Here is a 14,542-nt window from a genome sequence, read left to right as displayed (position 1 = left end):
TATTTTATTAAATGCGAAGCACTCAGAGAGGACTAAAATTGCAGGAGGACCACGGATTTTAGTGAAAAACAGTAGATCATTCAACCTGTAATTTTCTCAGAGGACGTCTGAGAAAAACTCATACATGGTCGTTCTGGACAGGAATAAAATCATAGAGAACCCCCCCTAATAAGACGCCCTGAGAAACTATCCGCCCTAATTCGTTCGGATAGGGCTTAGGTCCCATCCTTGTTAACAATATTAGCCTAGCATCTCCTGTTTTCAATTACTGAAGCAAACTTAAGATACTGTACCAAGTATATCTTTATTGCATCCGGTTTGATGCATTAAAATGATGAATCATATGATTAGTAATGATCTATTATTATGTAACTACTCCTTTAACTCTTAACTCGTGCTGGTTGCTGTGAGAATGTTAGAGGTTGAGTTTGTTGACAGTAGGCAGACGGCTGCAGCAGATGCCATGCCTCCAGGGAAGCCAAAGAACAACCTACACACACTCCCCGGAGAGAGAGAGAGAGAGAGAGCAGTACTCTAAATTATTAAGCTACTAACTTTTTCTAAACCTCAACCTACCCCTGGTCTTTCTCCATCTCTCTCTCTCTCTCTCTCAGTGCAGTAACAAAGGCAGAAATCTGCTGACATCATTGTCCAAGATCTACTTGCCTAAGGGAGGGAGGGGGGTATGGAGAGATGGAGAGAAAGGAAGGCAGAGGAGGTGGGGGGTGGATAGAAGAGCAAGGGAGGTACAAAGAGAGAGAGAAAGAGAGAGTGAGAGAGGGTGGCAGGGAGTGAGAGAGAATAAGAGAGGAAGGGAGGGAGGGAGAGCTTATGAGACTGCAGGAGGGAAGAGAGAGAGAGAGAGAATACTGCAGCTCTCTCTCAGATTCCACACAGCCTCTGCAGCTCCCTATCTCTCACACACACTAGCACACACACACACACACGCTCAGTAGGAAGACAGACCACACTCAGCCTCTGCTGTCATCCCTCGCTCGCTCCAGCTTCAGCTGGCCTTAGTTTTAGCAAGTGCGTCAGAGGCTGAGGCAGAATCATGCCCGGGGAAACGGCGGAGGGTCTGCTGGACAGAGAGACGGACGCACAGCTGCCTGGACCAGGTGAGGGGACGAGAGAGAGAGAGAGATGATGCTGAGAGAGAGATGGCAAATGTGTGAAGGATGTGGCTGTGGATGATTGCATGTGACTATGATGACATCATGGACCCCCCAGAATAGGCATGTGGTGATGGGTGTCAGAAATGTAACTAAGAGAGCTGTGTGTGTTTCTCTGTATGTGTGTGTGTGTGTGTGTGTGTGTGTGTGTTGTCAGCTGATACCAATGTAAGCACCACCATAATACAGAATGTATTTTATATATATATATATATATATAAAGATGAAGGATGAAGGATGAGGCAGCTGAAAACATGTGGTGGATGATACAGGCTACCACAGTACTCAGAGTCAGAGAGAGTAAGGGCGAGAGACATATACAGAGAGATAAAACTAGAGAGAAAGAGAGAGAGAGAGAAAGTGAGAGACATATACAGAGAGATAAAACTAGAGAGAAAGAGAGAGAGAGAGAAAGTGAGAGACATATACAGAGAGATAAAACTAGAGAGAGAGAGATACAGAGAGAGAAAGTGAGAGACATATACAGAGAGATAAAAATAAAGAGATATAGCTGTAAAACTTTAGTAATATTGTTGTCATTACAGTCATGCCAATAAAGCTTCTTTGCATCAGAGAGGGAGAGAGACAGAGAGAGAGAGATGTAATGCTTTGGTCATATTGTCATTACAATAATCCCAATAAAAGCGTCTTTGCATTTTGAGTCTTGAGAGAGAGAAAGAGTGAGTACGAGCAAAATACATATACAGAGAGAGAGAGAGAGAGAGAGAGAGAGAGAGAGATGTAATGCTTTGGTAATATTGTAATTACATTCGTGCCAATAAAGCTGCTTTGCATTTTGAATCTTGAGAAAGAGAGAGAGACATATATAGAGAGATACAGAGAGAGAGAGAGAGATAGACAGTAAGGGCGAGAGACATAAACAGAGAGATAAAGAGAGAAAGAGAGAGAGAGAGTGAAAGATGTAGTGCTTTGGTTATATTGATATTAATAAAGCTTCTTTGCATTTTGAATCTTGAGAAAGAGAGAGAGACAGTAAGTGTGAGACACATATACAGAGAGACATACAGAGAGAGAGAGAAAGAGAGATGTAATGCTTTGGTAATATTATTGTCATTACAGTCATGCCAATAACGCTTCTTGAATCTTGAAACCTTGAATCTTGAAAGACAGAGAGAGTGAGTAAGGGCAAGCTACATATATAGAGAGATAAACATACACATAGAGATAAAAAGAAGGAGAGAGATTTGTAAAACTTTAGCAATACTGTTGTCTTTACAGTCATGCCAATAAAGCATATTTGCCTCTTGAATCTTGAGAAAGACATATATAGAGAGATACAGAGAGAGAGAGAGAGAGAGACAGTAAGGGCGAGAGACATATACAGAGAGATAAATAGAGAGAGAGAGAGAGAGAGAGAGATTTGGCCGCACCCTGCAACATCACCAGCATCAGCAGCAGAGCAGCAGCATCCCAAAACAGCAGCGGTAGCACACCCACACCCTCCTCCTCTCTTACAAGCGCAGGAGCATGACACAGCATCCCTAGCAGGACCCAGCATCACCCCCTCCCACCACTATCCCCCCCCATAATCAGCTGACCCACTCCAGTGCCTGCACAAAAAAAATAACACAGATCAAACAGCAAAGCTGGAAAAGATACAGGCTCTGGCTTCACATCACAGGCATCTGGGGTCTGCAGATGGAGAAGGATGATGATCATGATGATGATGGAGATTCAGAATTAGCCCTGAATTAGCATCTTTAGCTTCAGTGTGATGACAGTGATGATACTGATATAAGCTAAGGTTATGAAAGGAGCATTACAACTAATGGCTAATGTCGCTGCCTGGTATACAGCATGGAGGATAGGGGGGAGGGGGCGGCATACAGAGTGCTCTCTGTTGTGCAGTGTTGTGATTGTGATCGTGCAGGCTTTAGTATGAGTATGGCTGTATGGGTGTAAGCAGTGGTTATGTAATCAGAGAGAAAGACAGGGTTTATATGTGGTTTATGGGCAGGTTTGGAGGAAATTTATTTTTCCTTAGGTTTTTAATCTGAACAGCAGAAGATGTTAGGCTAATCACAGGATAGCATGATGTAAATTTATTGTGAAATGTTGGCTTGGGAATGGCTCGACACCTGTATAAGTTTTGAGGTGTTATCTTGTTATCAAGTAAGGCTGAATAATGGAGGCGACATGGATATGCCTGATAGTTGGTGCCAGATAAATGTGACTTTCCATTCCTACAGTAGAAAGCACATAGACTAGGGGTGGCCGATAGGGATGGGCAATATTATATCGTATACAATATATCGTGACACAGAAATATCATGATATTAAAAATCCATATCGTGATATCGTTTGTCTTAAAAGTAGTCTATTATTTACTGTGAAGCTTTAGGTGTATTTATTGTATAGTTGTTTTAGTTTGCAGTTTATATGCATGAAAATATTCTGCAATATTTTTTGCTGCATTATATTATTTTATGCTATATTATTTATTTTGCCACATTATGATTATGCTGTTATACTGTTATACTATATTCCTGAAATTAATTAATTATTTTAGTGTTACTATATCGCCAAGTAAATAGTTATCGCAAAAATACCCTGAAATATCGTGATATTATTTTAGAGCTATATCGCCCACCCCAGTGGGCGATATGGCCCTAAAATAATATCACGATATTTCATGGTATTTTCGCGATAATGATACTCTTGTCGATATGACAAAACACTTTTTAAAAAATTATTTCAAAAATACTCTATACACTGCAAGTAAATAAAAAAATATTTTATTATTACACACAATATAATATTGTACAACCTTAACTGAGATACTAAAAAATACATATTTTTATCAGATTTGTTTTAGATGTTAATGATTCAGAATGTCATGTTCTAATAATATTGCACTCCAAATAAATCAATATATCCGGGATTAAAGTAAAAAAATATATACTGGACAGATATAAGCTGTCTCTAATAGAAATATAATGGGAAATGGGATGCTTGATGTGGCACGATATTTTAGGGTATAATATCGTTCACGATATTTAAATATTTTGACGATATTATCGTGTTCGATACGATATGGCACACCCCTACCATAGACTACAGGTCAGTGCAGCATCCTTTAGTTTCTATAGGACATGGACACAGAACAGTATATAGTAGAGTAATTAGAGAAGCATGTGTTTTATCGATAGTTTTATGGCCAGGTAATGAAGAAATTATCTTGCGGTAGAACGACTACAATACTATCAGATGGTGTCACATCTCATGATCTTTAATAAGTTCATTACTGTGGAGGCAATCTTATGTTGCAATCACTGTGATTGTAATCAATGGATGCGCTGTTGCACTGGATGTTTTAACCCAAAGTACATAAAGATGGCCCCCCCAAACTGCCAGATGTCATTGAAAATAATAAGGTAAATAGAGAAAACTATAAAAAAAAATCAGTTTTGAGTTCTATAAGGGCCACACAAAAACAAAAATGCAAATTTGCATGGGTTATTGGAAGGTTACAGAATAGAAATGGTGTTGGATTATGACGTGGCTTATGCAAATCTGGAGTTTTCCCATTACTTTATTAAGTGTTGTAATAAAGCATTGGGTTACAAAATTACAGGTGCATCTCAAAAAAATTTAATATCATAGAAAAGTTACATTATTTCAGTAGTTCAGTTGAAAATGTGAAACTCATATATTATATAGATGTATTACACACAGGGTGATCTATTTTAAGTGTTTATTTCTTTTATTGTTGATGATTATGGCTTACAGCCAATGAAAACCCAAAAAACAGTGTCTCAGAAGATTAGAATATTATATAAGACCAATTGGTACTTTTGGCAGTGTGGGTAGTGTGCCAAGTCCTGCTGGAAAATGGAATCCTCATCTCCATAAAAGTTGTCAGCAGAGGGAAGCATGAAGTGCTGTACAATTTTCTGGGAAAACAAAACTGCACTGACTTTAGACTTGATATAAAACACAGTGGATCAACACCAGCAGATGACATGTCTCTCCAAACCATCACTGATCATCAGTAAATTTTACATTTCATTTGGAAAAAATCAAGGGTCCAAACTGCTTCTTCTAGTTTGAAGTTTCCAACAATCAGTGATGGTTTGGACAAAATTGGATTCTCTAATTATATAATTGTCTAATATAGATAATAATATAATATAGTTGTGTTTTTTGTAGTTTACTGTTGTAGTTAAATGGACATATACTATAATAAATAAAGGGCTACTTTTTCTCTATTATTATATAAAGTTAGAGTAATGAGGATATTTGCCCACTTCATGAAAGATAGCAGATGATCAGTTGAGCTGTGAAGATGATTATGGTATGAAGAATATATTTTTAAATTAATTTAAGATATTCTGTCCCAAGGTAATATAAATAATATGTTAATAATCTCTTGTGTAGTACAGCATACAGTGTTTTCTGCAAAAGTGTGTGATCTGTAAAAAGGATATAAGCTGTGTATGTGTGAGAGACAGAGATGGGGAGAAAGAGAGAGAGAGGGAGGTGTTAAGATTGGCCTAAAAACAAAATAAGAGCTCTCATGTGTGCCAGTGTGTCGGCACTATCTTTAGCTTTCTGAACTAATCAGATAGGCCTCAGTGGGATCACACAGGCTAGCTAGAGAGCCATGGGTAATGCTAATATGGGAAGCATGCATTATGCATGGCCTGTTAATGCATATTTATACCCTAGTGTGAGTTATGTTTGTTTGGGTGTGGAGGATGATATGAGTCAAGGTCAGTAAAGAGTCAGTGAATAGTGTGCATTTGTTGATCCCACGCCACAAAATGCAGTATCTGCCTAATTCATATTCACACTGGACCCCTGAATTACTGCAGTGTCTGCAAACTTCAGCCAAAGTAAAAAGATATGTCTAGTTTTTAACAGATGTATTACATTTGATGGAATAGTTCATTGAAAATCAACTGTCCATTAGGCAAAACTAGATTAATGTCAGAGGTTTCATTTTCTTTATTTAACAAAATGATAAAGTTATTGCATAGAGGGCATTTTTGAGTTATCTAACTTTTGGTCATTTGGTTAGATGCCCTACTTTCCTTCCAATGTGCTAATTAATGTCCTTTACATGAGAGAGCCCTTCCTATTATCATGATGCATTCATTTCCTTTGAGTTCCAAGTAAGACATTTTAACTGTGTTACCACACCTAACCAAGATTTATTGTGACTTTAACTTTTTATATCCCAACCTTCTCTCAGGTTAGCATTGTTAGCAATACCATTGGATAACAAGGCACTATTCAGTATTTTTTACATAAAAACATTACGAAAACATGCTCACAGATTGGACAGCACTGTCGTTAAGTCAGGAGAGCTTTACAAACCTCGACTTTAGAATGTCAGTAGTAAATGCAGTTGTACACTACCTGGTCAAAAAAAGGTCACACACTCTAATATTTGGTTGGACCGTATTTAGCTTTGATGGCAGCAAACATTCACTGTGCAAGCTTCTGCAATGTCACAAGATTTATTTTAATCCAGTGTTGCGTTAATTTTTTACCAAGATCTTGCAGCAGCATTGATGATGGTAGAGTCTGACCACTGCACAAATTCTTCTCCATCCAGCACATCCCAAAGATTCTCAATGAGGTTAAGATCTGGACTCTGTGGTGAACAATCCATGTGTGAAAATGATGATCTCATGCTCCCTGAATCACTCTTTCACAATTACAACCCCATGAATCCTGACATTGTCATCTTGGAATATTTATCAGCACTTTTTTATATTTTTGCCTCATTAAATATGTCATACACACAAGTTCAGGGAGTTCCACCTGCATTTTAATAGGGGCTCCCTGATGCCTACAAATTATATAAAATATCCCACGAATTGATCATTTCTCCAGTGCTGCAATCACCCCCAGAGTGTGATTCCTGCAGAACTATATGGTTTATACATAATAAGTGGCACAACAGTCTAACTGCTGTTTATTAAGATAAGATAATCCTAAGTTTATACCCCAGCAATGGCTCAGTGCTCCATTATCTAAAGTTTCCCAGTCTAAGGACATAAAGTGAGTGGGAATCGTCTAGCATACACAGAAGCACAGAAGGGACAGAAACAGATTAAACATCTCACCCAATGTTTATTTAAAGCTTAACTTATTTGCATTGTTGACCAAACTGAGATGAATAACCTCATCTCCACAGCTCACCCAAAATCACTGGATAGAGCACCATCATTCCAGGGTTGCACTGCTCCACAGCTCAATGCTAGGGGGGGCTTTATACCATGACTGGCATTAGGCATGATTCCAGTACAGGTTCATGTTTATCTGCTCCGGAGAGTCCAATTCTATTGGCTATGCTTCTCTACAGGGACAAGACAAGCTCTTTGTGTGTTTTTGCATGTCTGTGTCAGCAATATGTACAGAATAAAGTAGCTGTAAGCATTAGAAGGCATGTTCACAAACATTTATACATACAGCACTGTGCAAACGTTTTAGGCACCCAAGCAAATTATACTAATCCATTTATCACAGCAATATGAGTGTTTTTACCTGGAAAAAAGCACCACATATTGATTTGAACAGATGCAAATAAACATACATACAGTAAAACGTGACAAGGAATTCTCATTTTTAACTAAGTATGTTATATCCTGTGAGCCAAGCTGAAGAACAAAGTGTAGATCCAGATTTCTCCTGGATGCTCCTCAGCCAGCATGTTTATATGTTCAATTCCATCAGCAGCTCACCTGATTTACCAAATTTACCAATTTACCAAACCAGGTGTTGATATGATTGAAATAACTCTATTAAACTCAGATGAGGAGAGCTTAGAAGATGTTTTGAGGCAAACTGTTCTGTTTTTTTTTTTTTGGAAAATTGCTGTTTGTATTTATTGAAATGCTGAGCTAATGTGTTTTACTGAGCTAATAAACACTTACTTCACAGATAAGAAACTTATTCTTATACTGAAATTCCCACAGGTGCCTAAAACATTTGCACAATACTGTATATTGTAGCTTCCGTTCTTTATTAGATATATAAACCTTGTACCCTAGTATAAAAAAGCTAAAGAAGGAGTTTCCGGACACCAAACATGACTTGGCTGATTAAACACTGTGGGGTAAGGACTGTTGCTTTCAGAGGTCTTCTGAAGGACCCTTAAGATTCTTTAGGATTCCTCGTGACTGAGTTTAAATGAACAGCCACTAATTTGAATGGATCTTGACCGGTTTTGTTTGGCCTAGTCCTATTCTGTCCAGTCCCATTACATCACTCTCTTAGAGTTCAGCCACTGAGGGAGAAGCATTTGACAGGCAGACGAGCAGGGGTTAATTTGTCTGTAAAGAGTGCCAGTGGCATTTATTGTGGGTGAGAGTGTGGGGGAAAATTTGAATGTTGGTGCTGTAGAGAGAGAGAGAGAGAGAGAGAGAGAGAGAGAGAGAGAGAGTGAGAGAGAGACTGATGAAGAAAGAAAGAGAAAGTGAGAGAGAGAGACTGATTAAGAAAGAAAGAGAAAGTGATAGAGAGAGAGAGACTGATTAAGAAAGAAAGAGAAAGTGAGAGAGAGAGAGAGAGAGAGAGAGAGAGAGTAAAAGCTGAGCATAAATGATGGCTCCCAAAGGCGGTATAGTTTGTTCCCCTCTGTCAACAAACCCATTAGTGCCCATTTTCTTTTTTCCACTGCACTGACATAAAGCTAAGCAACTGCAAAATGGTACCAGTTCACAATAGTAATTAGACATGTCCTGTGACTTTTGCCATGACCCAGAGTAGCCAAAGAACACTGTACTGACCTCACGTGACCTCCAATAATTTACATTGCCTTGCCATGAGCACACTGGCCACTCTAGTCAGATCCTCGTAATCAATGTTTTAAAAAGTAACGCACATAATATATAAATTAAAACAAGCCCTCAGAAGGTTCTTGTAGGACCAATTTATGTGGATTATATGCATTGTCCTGTTTTAACCCTTGTGGGCAGCCCATCTGAGCCACAGTAAGAACCGATGTACAGGGTATTGCAGAAACTAAATTGGTGGCTTTTAAGATGTCCAGTGTCAAGAAGGCCATATTCCAGACATAGCATAAAGGATAGGCCTTCTCACCCATCAGATATGTCCTTTTCGGGGTTTCAAGTGGTCCAGCGGACTAAGACTAAGCTTGCCATTCGCTACCGGAGCCCTGTGAGAGCATAACTGGCCTTGTTCTCTCTGAGTGGGTAGATGGCGCTCTCTTTCCCCACACCACTCCAAACGGTGATGTCACTCAGCACAAGGCGTCTGTGAGCTGATGTATCAGAACCGAGTCGCTGCGCTTTCCTGCTACCCCAGTAGCCCAGTAGCTCGAAAAGACATGATGGCTGACTTCACATGTATCGGAGGAGGCATGTGCTAGTCTTCACCCTTCTGGTGTTGGGGCATTGCTAGTAATAGTGGATAGAGTCTAAAGAGTGGGTTGGGTAATTGGCCTTGTAAACCAGGAAGAAAACAGGATAAAAATTTGAGGAATAAAAAAAAAAAGTAAAATAGAGAAAAAAAAACAACTTAGACCATCCAAAACCAACTGCCAGCAAAAGCTGGTATTGAGCTGGATTTGTTTTAGGACCAATTATTTTGATTAAAACCATTCAGCAAAACTTTCTTATTAGCCCATGAAGCTAATACTTGTTAGTTCCATTAGCCTCCTAGCACTAATACCAACTTAAAGCAGCTAACTTTGCACAGCAAACACATTTGACCTGTTTGAATATATTAAGGAATGTGTGTAAGTTAAATTTTTGTTTACTGAACTCTCACTTTAGCACTGACCTTTACATATTACCCATTCTTATCATCCCGTTAGCATTGTTTCAATATTAGCAGAAGAAATGTGGCAGAAGCTTGAAAAACACGAATTCCTCAGGCGGTTCACTGCAGCTTTCAGATCTGCTGCTGTAAGACGTTCAGAGAAGAAGGTTCTAGAGAAAGAGCTGAGAAAGACTGACCTCATCCGCTGACTCTAGTCCTGATATTTATGTTTATGCCTGTGGACAGAGACAGGAACGTATTTTATTTAGGACTTAGCGCCATCTGCTCGCTCTGTTCAGCGAACTGCAGGGGTTCGGTCTGGAAGGACATTGGAGAAAGAGGTCACAAACACACACAAAAACACACACACACACACACACACAGAAACACTGCTTCATCTGTTGGTTTATTTAAGTGCATGCCTTGAGCAGGTGTAACCTAGAGTGAGTCAAACTTTACACAAAGTGCCCAGGGACAGATGTCTCTCTCTCTTTTTCTCTATGGCCTCTTTTCCACTGTAGGGCTGTGTCTGAAATGCAAGAAATGTCGACTTGATGCCTTACTGCACATGTTGTCCCACTTAAAAAGGCAATGTAGTAATGGAGGTCTCTGTATCTGAAGCACAACCATACAACCTGACGTTACCAAGCTAAGGAGAGCTTACTGATTGATATGAGCGTTTATCTGTGCTGTCATTAGCTGTTAACTTTTTTTGCCTAATAAAACAGAAGGCTAGATTACTGAACTTTGATTAATGTAATTAAGACATGCCTAGTCTTCCTGCCTCAAGAATTCTGATACTTGTAACATTAATAATAAAAAAAACATTTTCTTTTAAAGTCAAACGAGTGCTGGATGTTGATCTACACAGATTTATCTTGTTAAAAAAGGTTTATTTGGGTGAGTAAAGCACTTACGCTTACTAACATTAAGCTTAAATTTACAGATTTGCACTAAGGCTAAGTGGAGCAGCATTAGCATTAGCTAGTTAGCTCTAGCAAATGCCGCCAGACAGAGCTACACTGAGGAACCCTGAGTGTTTCAGTAAGCCAGGGAGATATTATTTATGTAGCTTGTTTTAACACAGTAAATATGCAGACTACAGTCCGATATACTCCCCTCTGAACGGCAAAAGAGCTAGCGCTTAGCGGCTAATGCTAATACTGTTGGAGAATTAAACTGAAACTCCTGAGTGGCTTTATTGCTCCTTATTAACTGACAACTTAGTAGAAAGTAGAAATGATGGTTATCTGTAGTTAACTGGAGTAATTCTTTTTCAAGCAACGTTTTACTTCTACTCCTCGGATTCACACTGAACTTTCTACTTCTTACATTTTAAAAATAGCTTTGTTACTCCGATTTTCTCTGTCCCTCTCTTTCTGTTTATTCTTGTCTCTTTCTTTTACCCTCTCTCTTTATTTTCTCTCTTCTTTTTAACTTCCGAGACAGTTCTATGGTTTTGTTAAACTCTTGACCGTAACTGCAACAACAAACAAACAAGGTCCTTTCTTTCTTACTCTCTCTCTCTATCTCTGTTTAACACACACACACACACACACACAGACACACACACTTGGGCAGAAAACAATGGCATTGTGTTTCGTATTTGACTCTATAACAGTCGTCCCCTGTGTGGGGTGTGACCGGGTGAGGTCATCATTTTGCATCATGACTAAGCACAACAACCCACCTACAGCAGAACACACACTCACACACACACACACACACCACATAACCTAAGAATTAACATTCATACCTACTTACACACTTCAACATAGATACTCAGGGTCGAGAGATCAGTGGAGAGTGTGTGTGGGAGAGAGAGTTGCAAACAGTATTAGAGTGAGAGAATGAAAGGACAGAAGAGCAATTAGATGAAGCAGAAAGAAAGAACATTACTGCTGATAGTGTGTGGATGTGTACATGTGTGTAGCTAAATTTGAATTAGTTTTTAATTGATTCTAAAGTGTTTATTTAATTAAAATTGATCAGATGTTTTCAGGCATGTATGCACTCCTTTATTAAAAATTGTAAATATAACAAAAGCAATAAAATATGATTAATTTAGCATCAACCAAACCCAGATTGATCCATCAGGCTTTTTAGTAAGTCTACACTAGTTCAGTATTGCTCTGGAGACCAGTGGCACCATGCTTTCCACACTCAAACTGGTGCTCAGCTTAGTCGAGGTCGGCAAAACAATAAAACGCGTTGTAGAAGAGCTAGATTCAATTCTCGGCAAAGAACTGAGCAAACTGAGGTGTATATATACTAGGGAGGACAGATGAAGCCAATTAGAAACTTGGAGAGTGGGATCACCATAGCCTAATGTGATCAGTGGAGTCAGGAAAGTCCGGTGTGTTAGCATGCTGGGAAGTTGAGTCTTTATAGCACAGTTCAGAGTCTTGAGGAGGCAAATTGACAGCGTCAGGACTGACATCAGTTCTGTTCAATTCAAATGTTTTTCTATTTCTAGTGCGGTCCATAACAAATATTTCCACCAAGCAGCAGTTTTGGGTGCAATCTGATTCAGAGCAAGTCGACAGAGCAAGGTGACAGTTCATGGTAGTTTTTTTTTGGTATTACATGACCTATATAACACAACACCACTTATGGTTGTCTGGGACAGCTCTAGCAAGCAGAGATTTGTTGTAAAGGTAACATCTCACGACAGTACCATGTTGATAATGAGCAAGATTTTCAGTTCTTCTCATTCCACTGCTAGTGTTTGTTTGTAATTGCATTACTTTACAATAAAAATACTAAGTTACAGAGAAAATAGAAGATAAAAAAGCAATGAATATGATGATGTGCTGAAGATATTTTTGATTCTTTATCTTTCTCCATGTATTTTCCTTGCAGTCCTTCTGTATGATTCACAAACTGTCAAAATCAGTTTTACACGACCAATGTTTTCCCTTTTTTTCTTTTTAAACAGACTGTTTTTGTTTTTTGTTTTTCCTTTAAGTCTGGTAGCTGTCAGTAATATACCTCATTCAAAAGGCAATCGTGGCTTAAACACTATTTATAAGTTGTATAATGTGGAGCCAAACTCCTGTTGACCAAACGGTCCAATCATTGGTATTGAATAGGTTTTGAGACACAAAACAGAATATACAAGTCTAAAAAAAAGAGACCTCTTAAAATTAACAAGTTTCTTTAAATACACCCAAATTGAAAACCTCTGGAATATAATCAAGAGGAGGATGGATGATCACAAGCCATCAAACTGAACTGCTGGAATTTTTGCACCAGGAGTAAAGGCATAAAGTTATTCAAAAGCAGTGTGTAAGACTGGTGGAGGAGAACATGCCAAGATGCATGAAAACTGTGATTAAAAACCAGGGTTATTCCACCAAATACTGATTTCTGAACATTTAAACTTTATGAATAAGAACTTGTTTTCTTTGCATTATTAGAGGTCTGAAAGCTCTGCATCTTTTTTGTTATTTCAGCCATTTCTCATTTTCTGCAAATAAATGCTCTAAATTACAATATTTTTATTTGGGAGAAAGAATTTGGGAGAAATGTTGTCTGTAGTTTATAGAATAAAACAACAAAGTTCAGTTTACTCAAACATATACCTATAAATGGAAACTGATTCAGAAACTGAAGTGGTCTCTTTTTCCAGAGCTGTATTTCTGTACTGTTTCTGTACTACACTAAAGTCTTTTATTTTATGAGAATAATTATTCAATGAGAACTCGTAAAGTATTTTCTATAAAACCTAGCCTTTTTTGTTGACGATAAATGTGTTGGTTCATTGACCGGGGTGTGTAGGGACTATAAATTCTTTAATTCACTCCTGCTAATAGGATTTACCCCAACCAGTGGGCTGTGTAAGTGTTACCTATAGAGACTGGATTTAAATAATTAGCCAATGTATGTGACTTGGAGCTGGTTGATCTAGGATCTAGGACACTAAGACTAAGTGGTTTGTATGCAGGCCTGACCAAAGAGCCTCTGCAGTGCTGAGTCTCACCCAGCCTCCAAAGCTCAGTCATTAAGATCAAGTTTCATTCTCCCGGAAGGATGTCTGTCTCTCTGTCTGTCTCTCTGTCTGTCTATGAGGGCTACCATTACAGTACAGAATACTTACAGTTTTATCAGCTGAGGAAAATAGACAGAATGCAATTTGTATAGATTATGTGATATAATCTAGAACTATGTATGTATTTATGAGACACTGAGAAAGTGTTATTTTACAGTTTAAAGCTCTAAGATGTGGCTATTGACTGAAAGGACCGAGTGTAGCTTAATAATTAATGCACATTTCTGGAAATGGTCCATGGGCTTTATGATAGCCGCATTGCAACACACAATTAATACAAGAAAAACCTGTTTTTTAACATCTTGTTCTAGAAATCATATCAGGACTAATTATTGAACATAAAACATTTAATTAAGGCGCTTGAATTGTTAAAATGGTTGAAACAGATCTGTAAAAGCAGACTTTTATATGTTTAAAATGAGATTTTATCTCCAGCACTAACCCAGCTCCCTACAAACAAAAACACAAATTGACTGCTGACAGTGTCCTATGATGCTCAGGATAATCAGTATATGTCAGTTATAAGATGTTTAATATATATATATATATATATATATATATATAT

At 38.4% G+C, this 14,542-nt stretch overlaps 1 protein-coding gene across 1 annotated transcript in view; it reads left to right on the top strand.

Annotated features, from left to right (window-relative positions):
• Positions 1 to 907: 907 nt before the first annotated feature.
• Positions 908 to 14,542, top strand: part of nacad (NAC alpha domain containing) — a 30,227-nt gene continuing 16,592 nt past the window's right edge. Inside the window, exon 1 of the mRNA XM_022679499.2 lies at positions 908 to 1,118. Within this exon, the coding sequence (XP_022535220.2) occupies positions 1,055 to 1,118 (64 nt within the window). The 5' untranslated portion in view covers positions 908 to 1,054. The remainder of the gene's footprint in view (positions 1,119 to 14,542) is intronic.

Source organism: Astyanax mexicanus, chromosome 1 (assembly GCF_023375975.1).
Source record: "Astyanax mexicanus isolate ESR-SI-001 chromosome 1, AstMex3_surface, whole genome shotgun sequence".
In the NCBI taxonomy this organism is placed as follows: domain Eukaryota; kingdom Metazoa; phylum Chordata; class Actinopteri; order Characiformes; family Acestrorhamphidae; genus Astyanax; species Astyanax mexicanus.
This window is presented reverse-complemented; position numbering and strand designations above follow the sequence as displayed.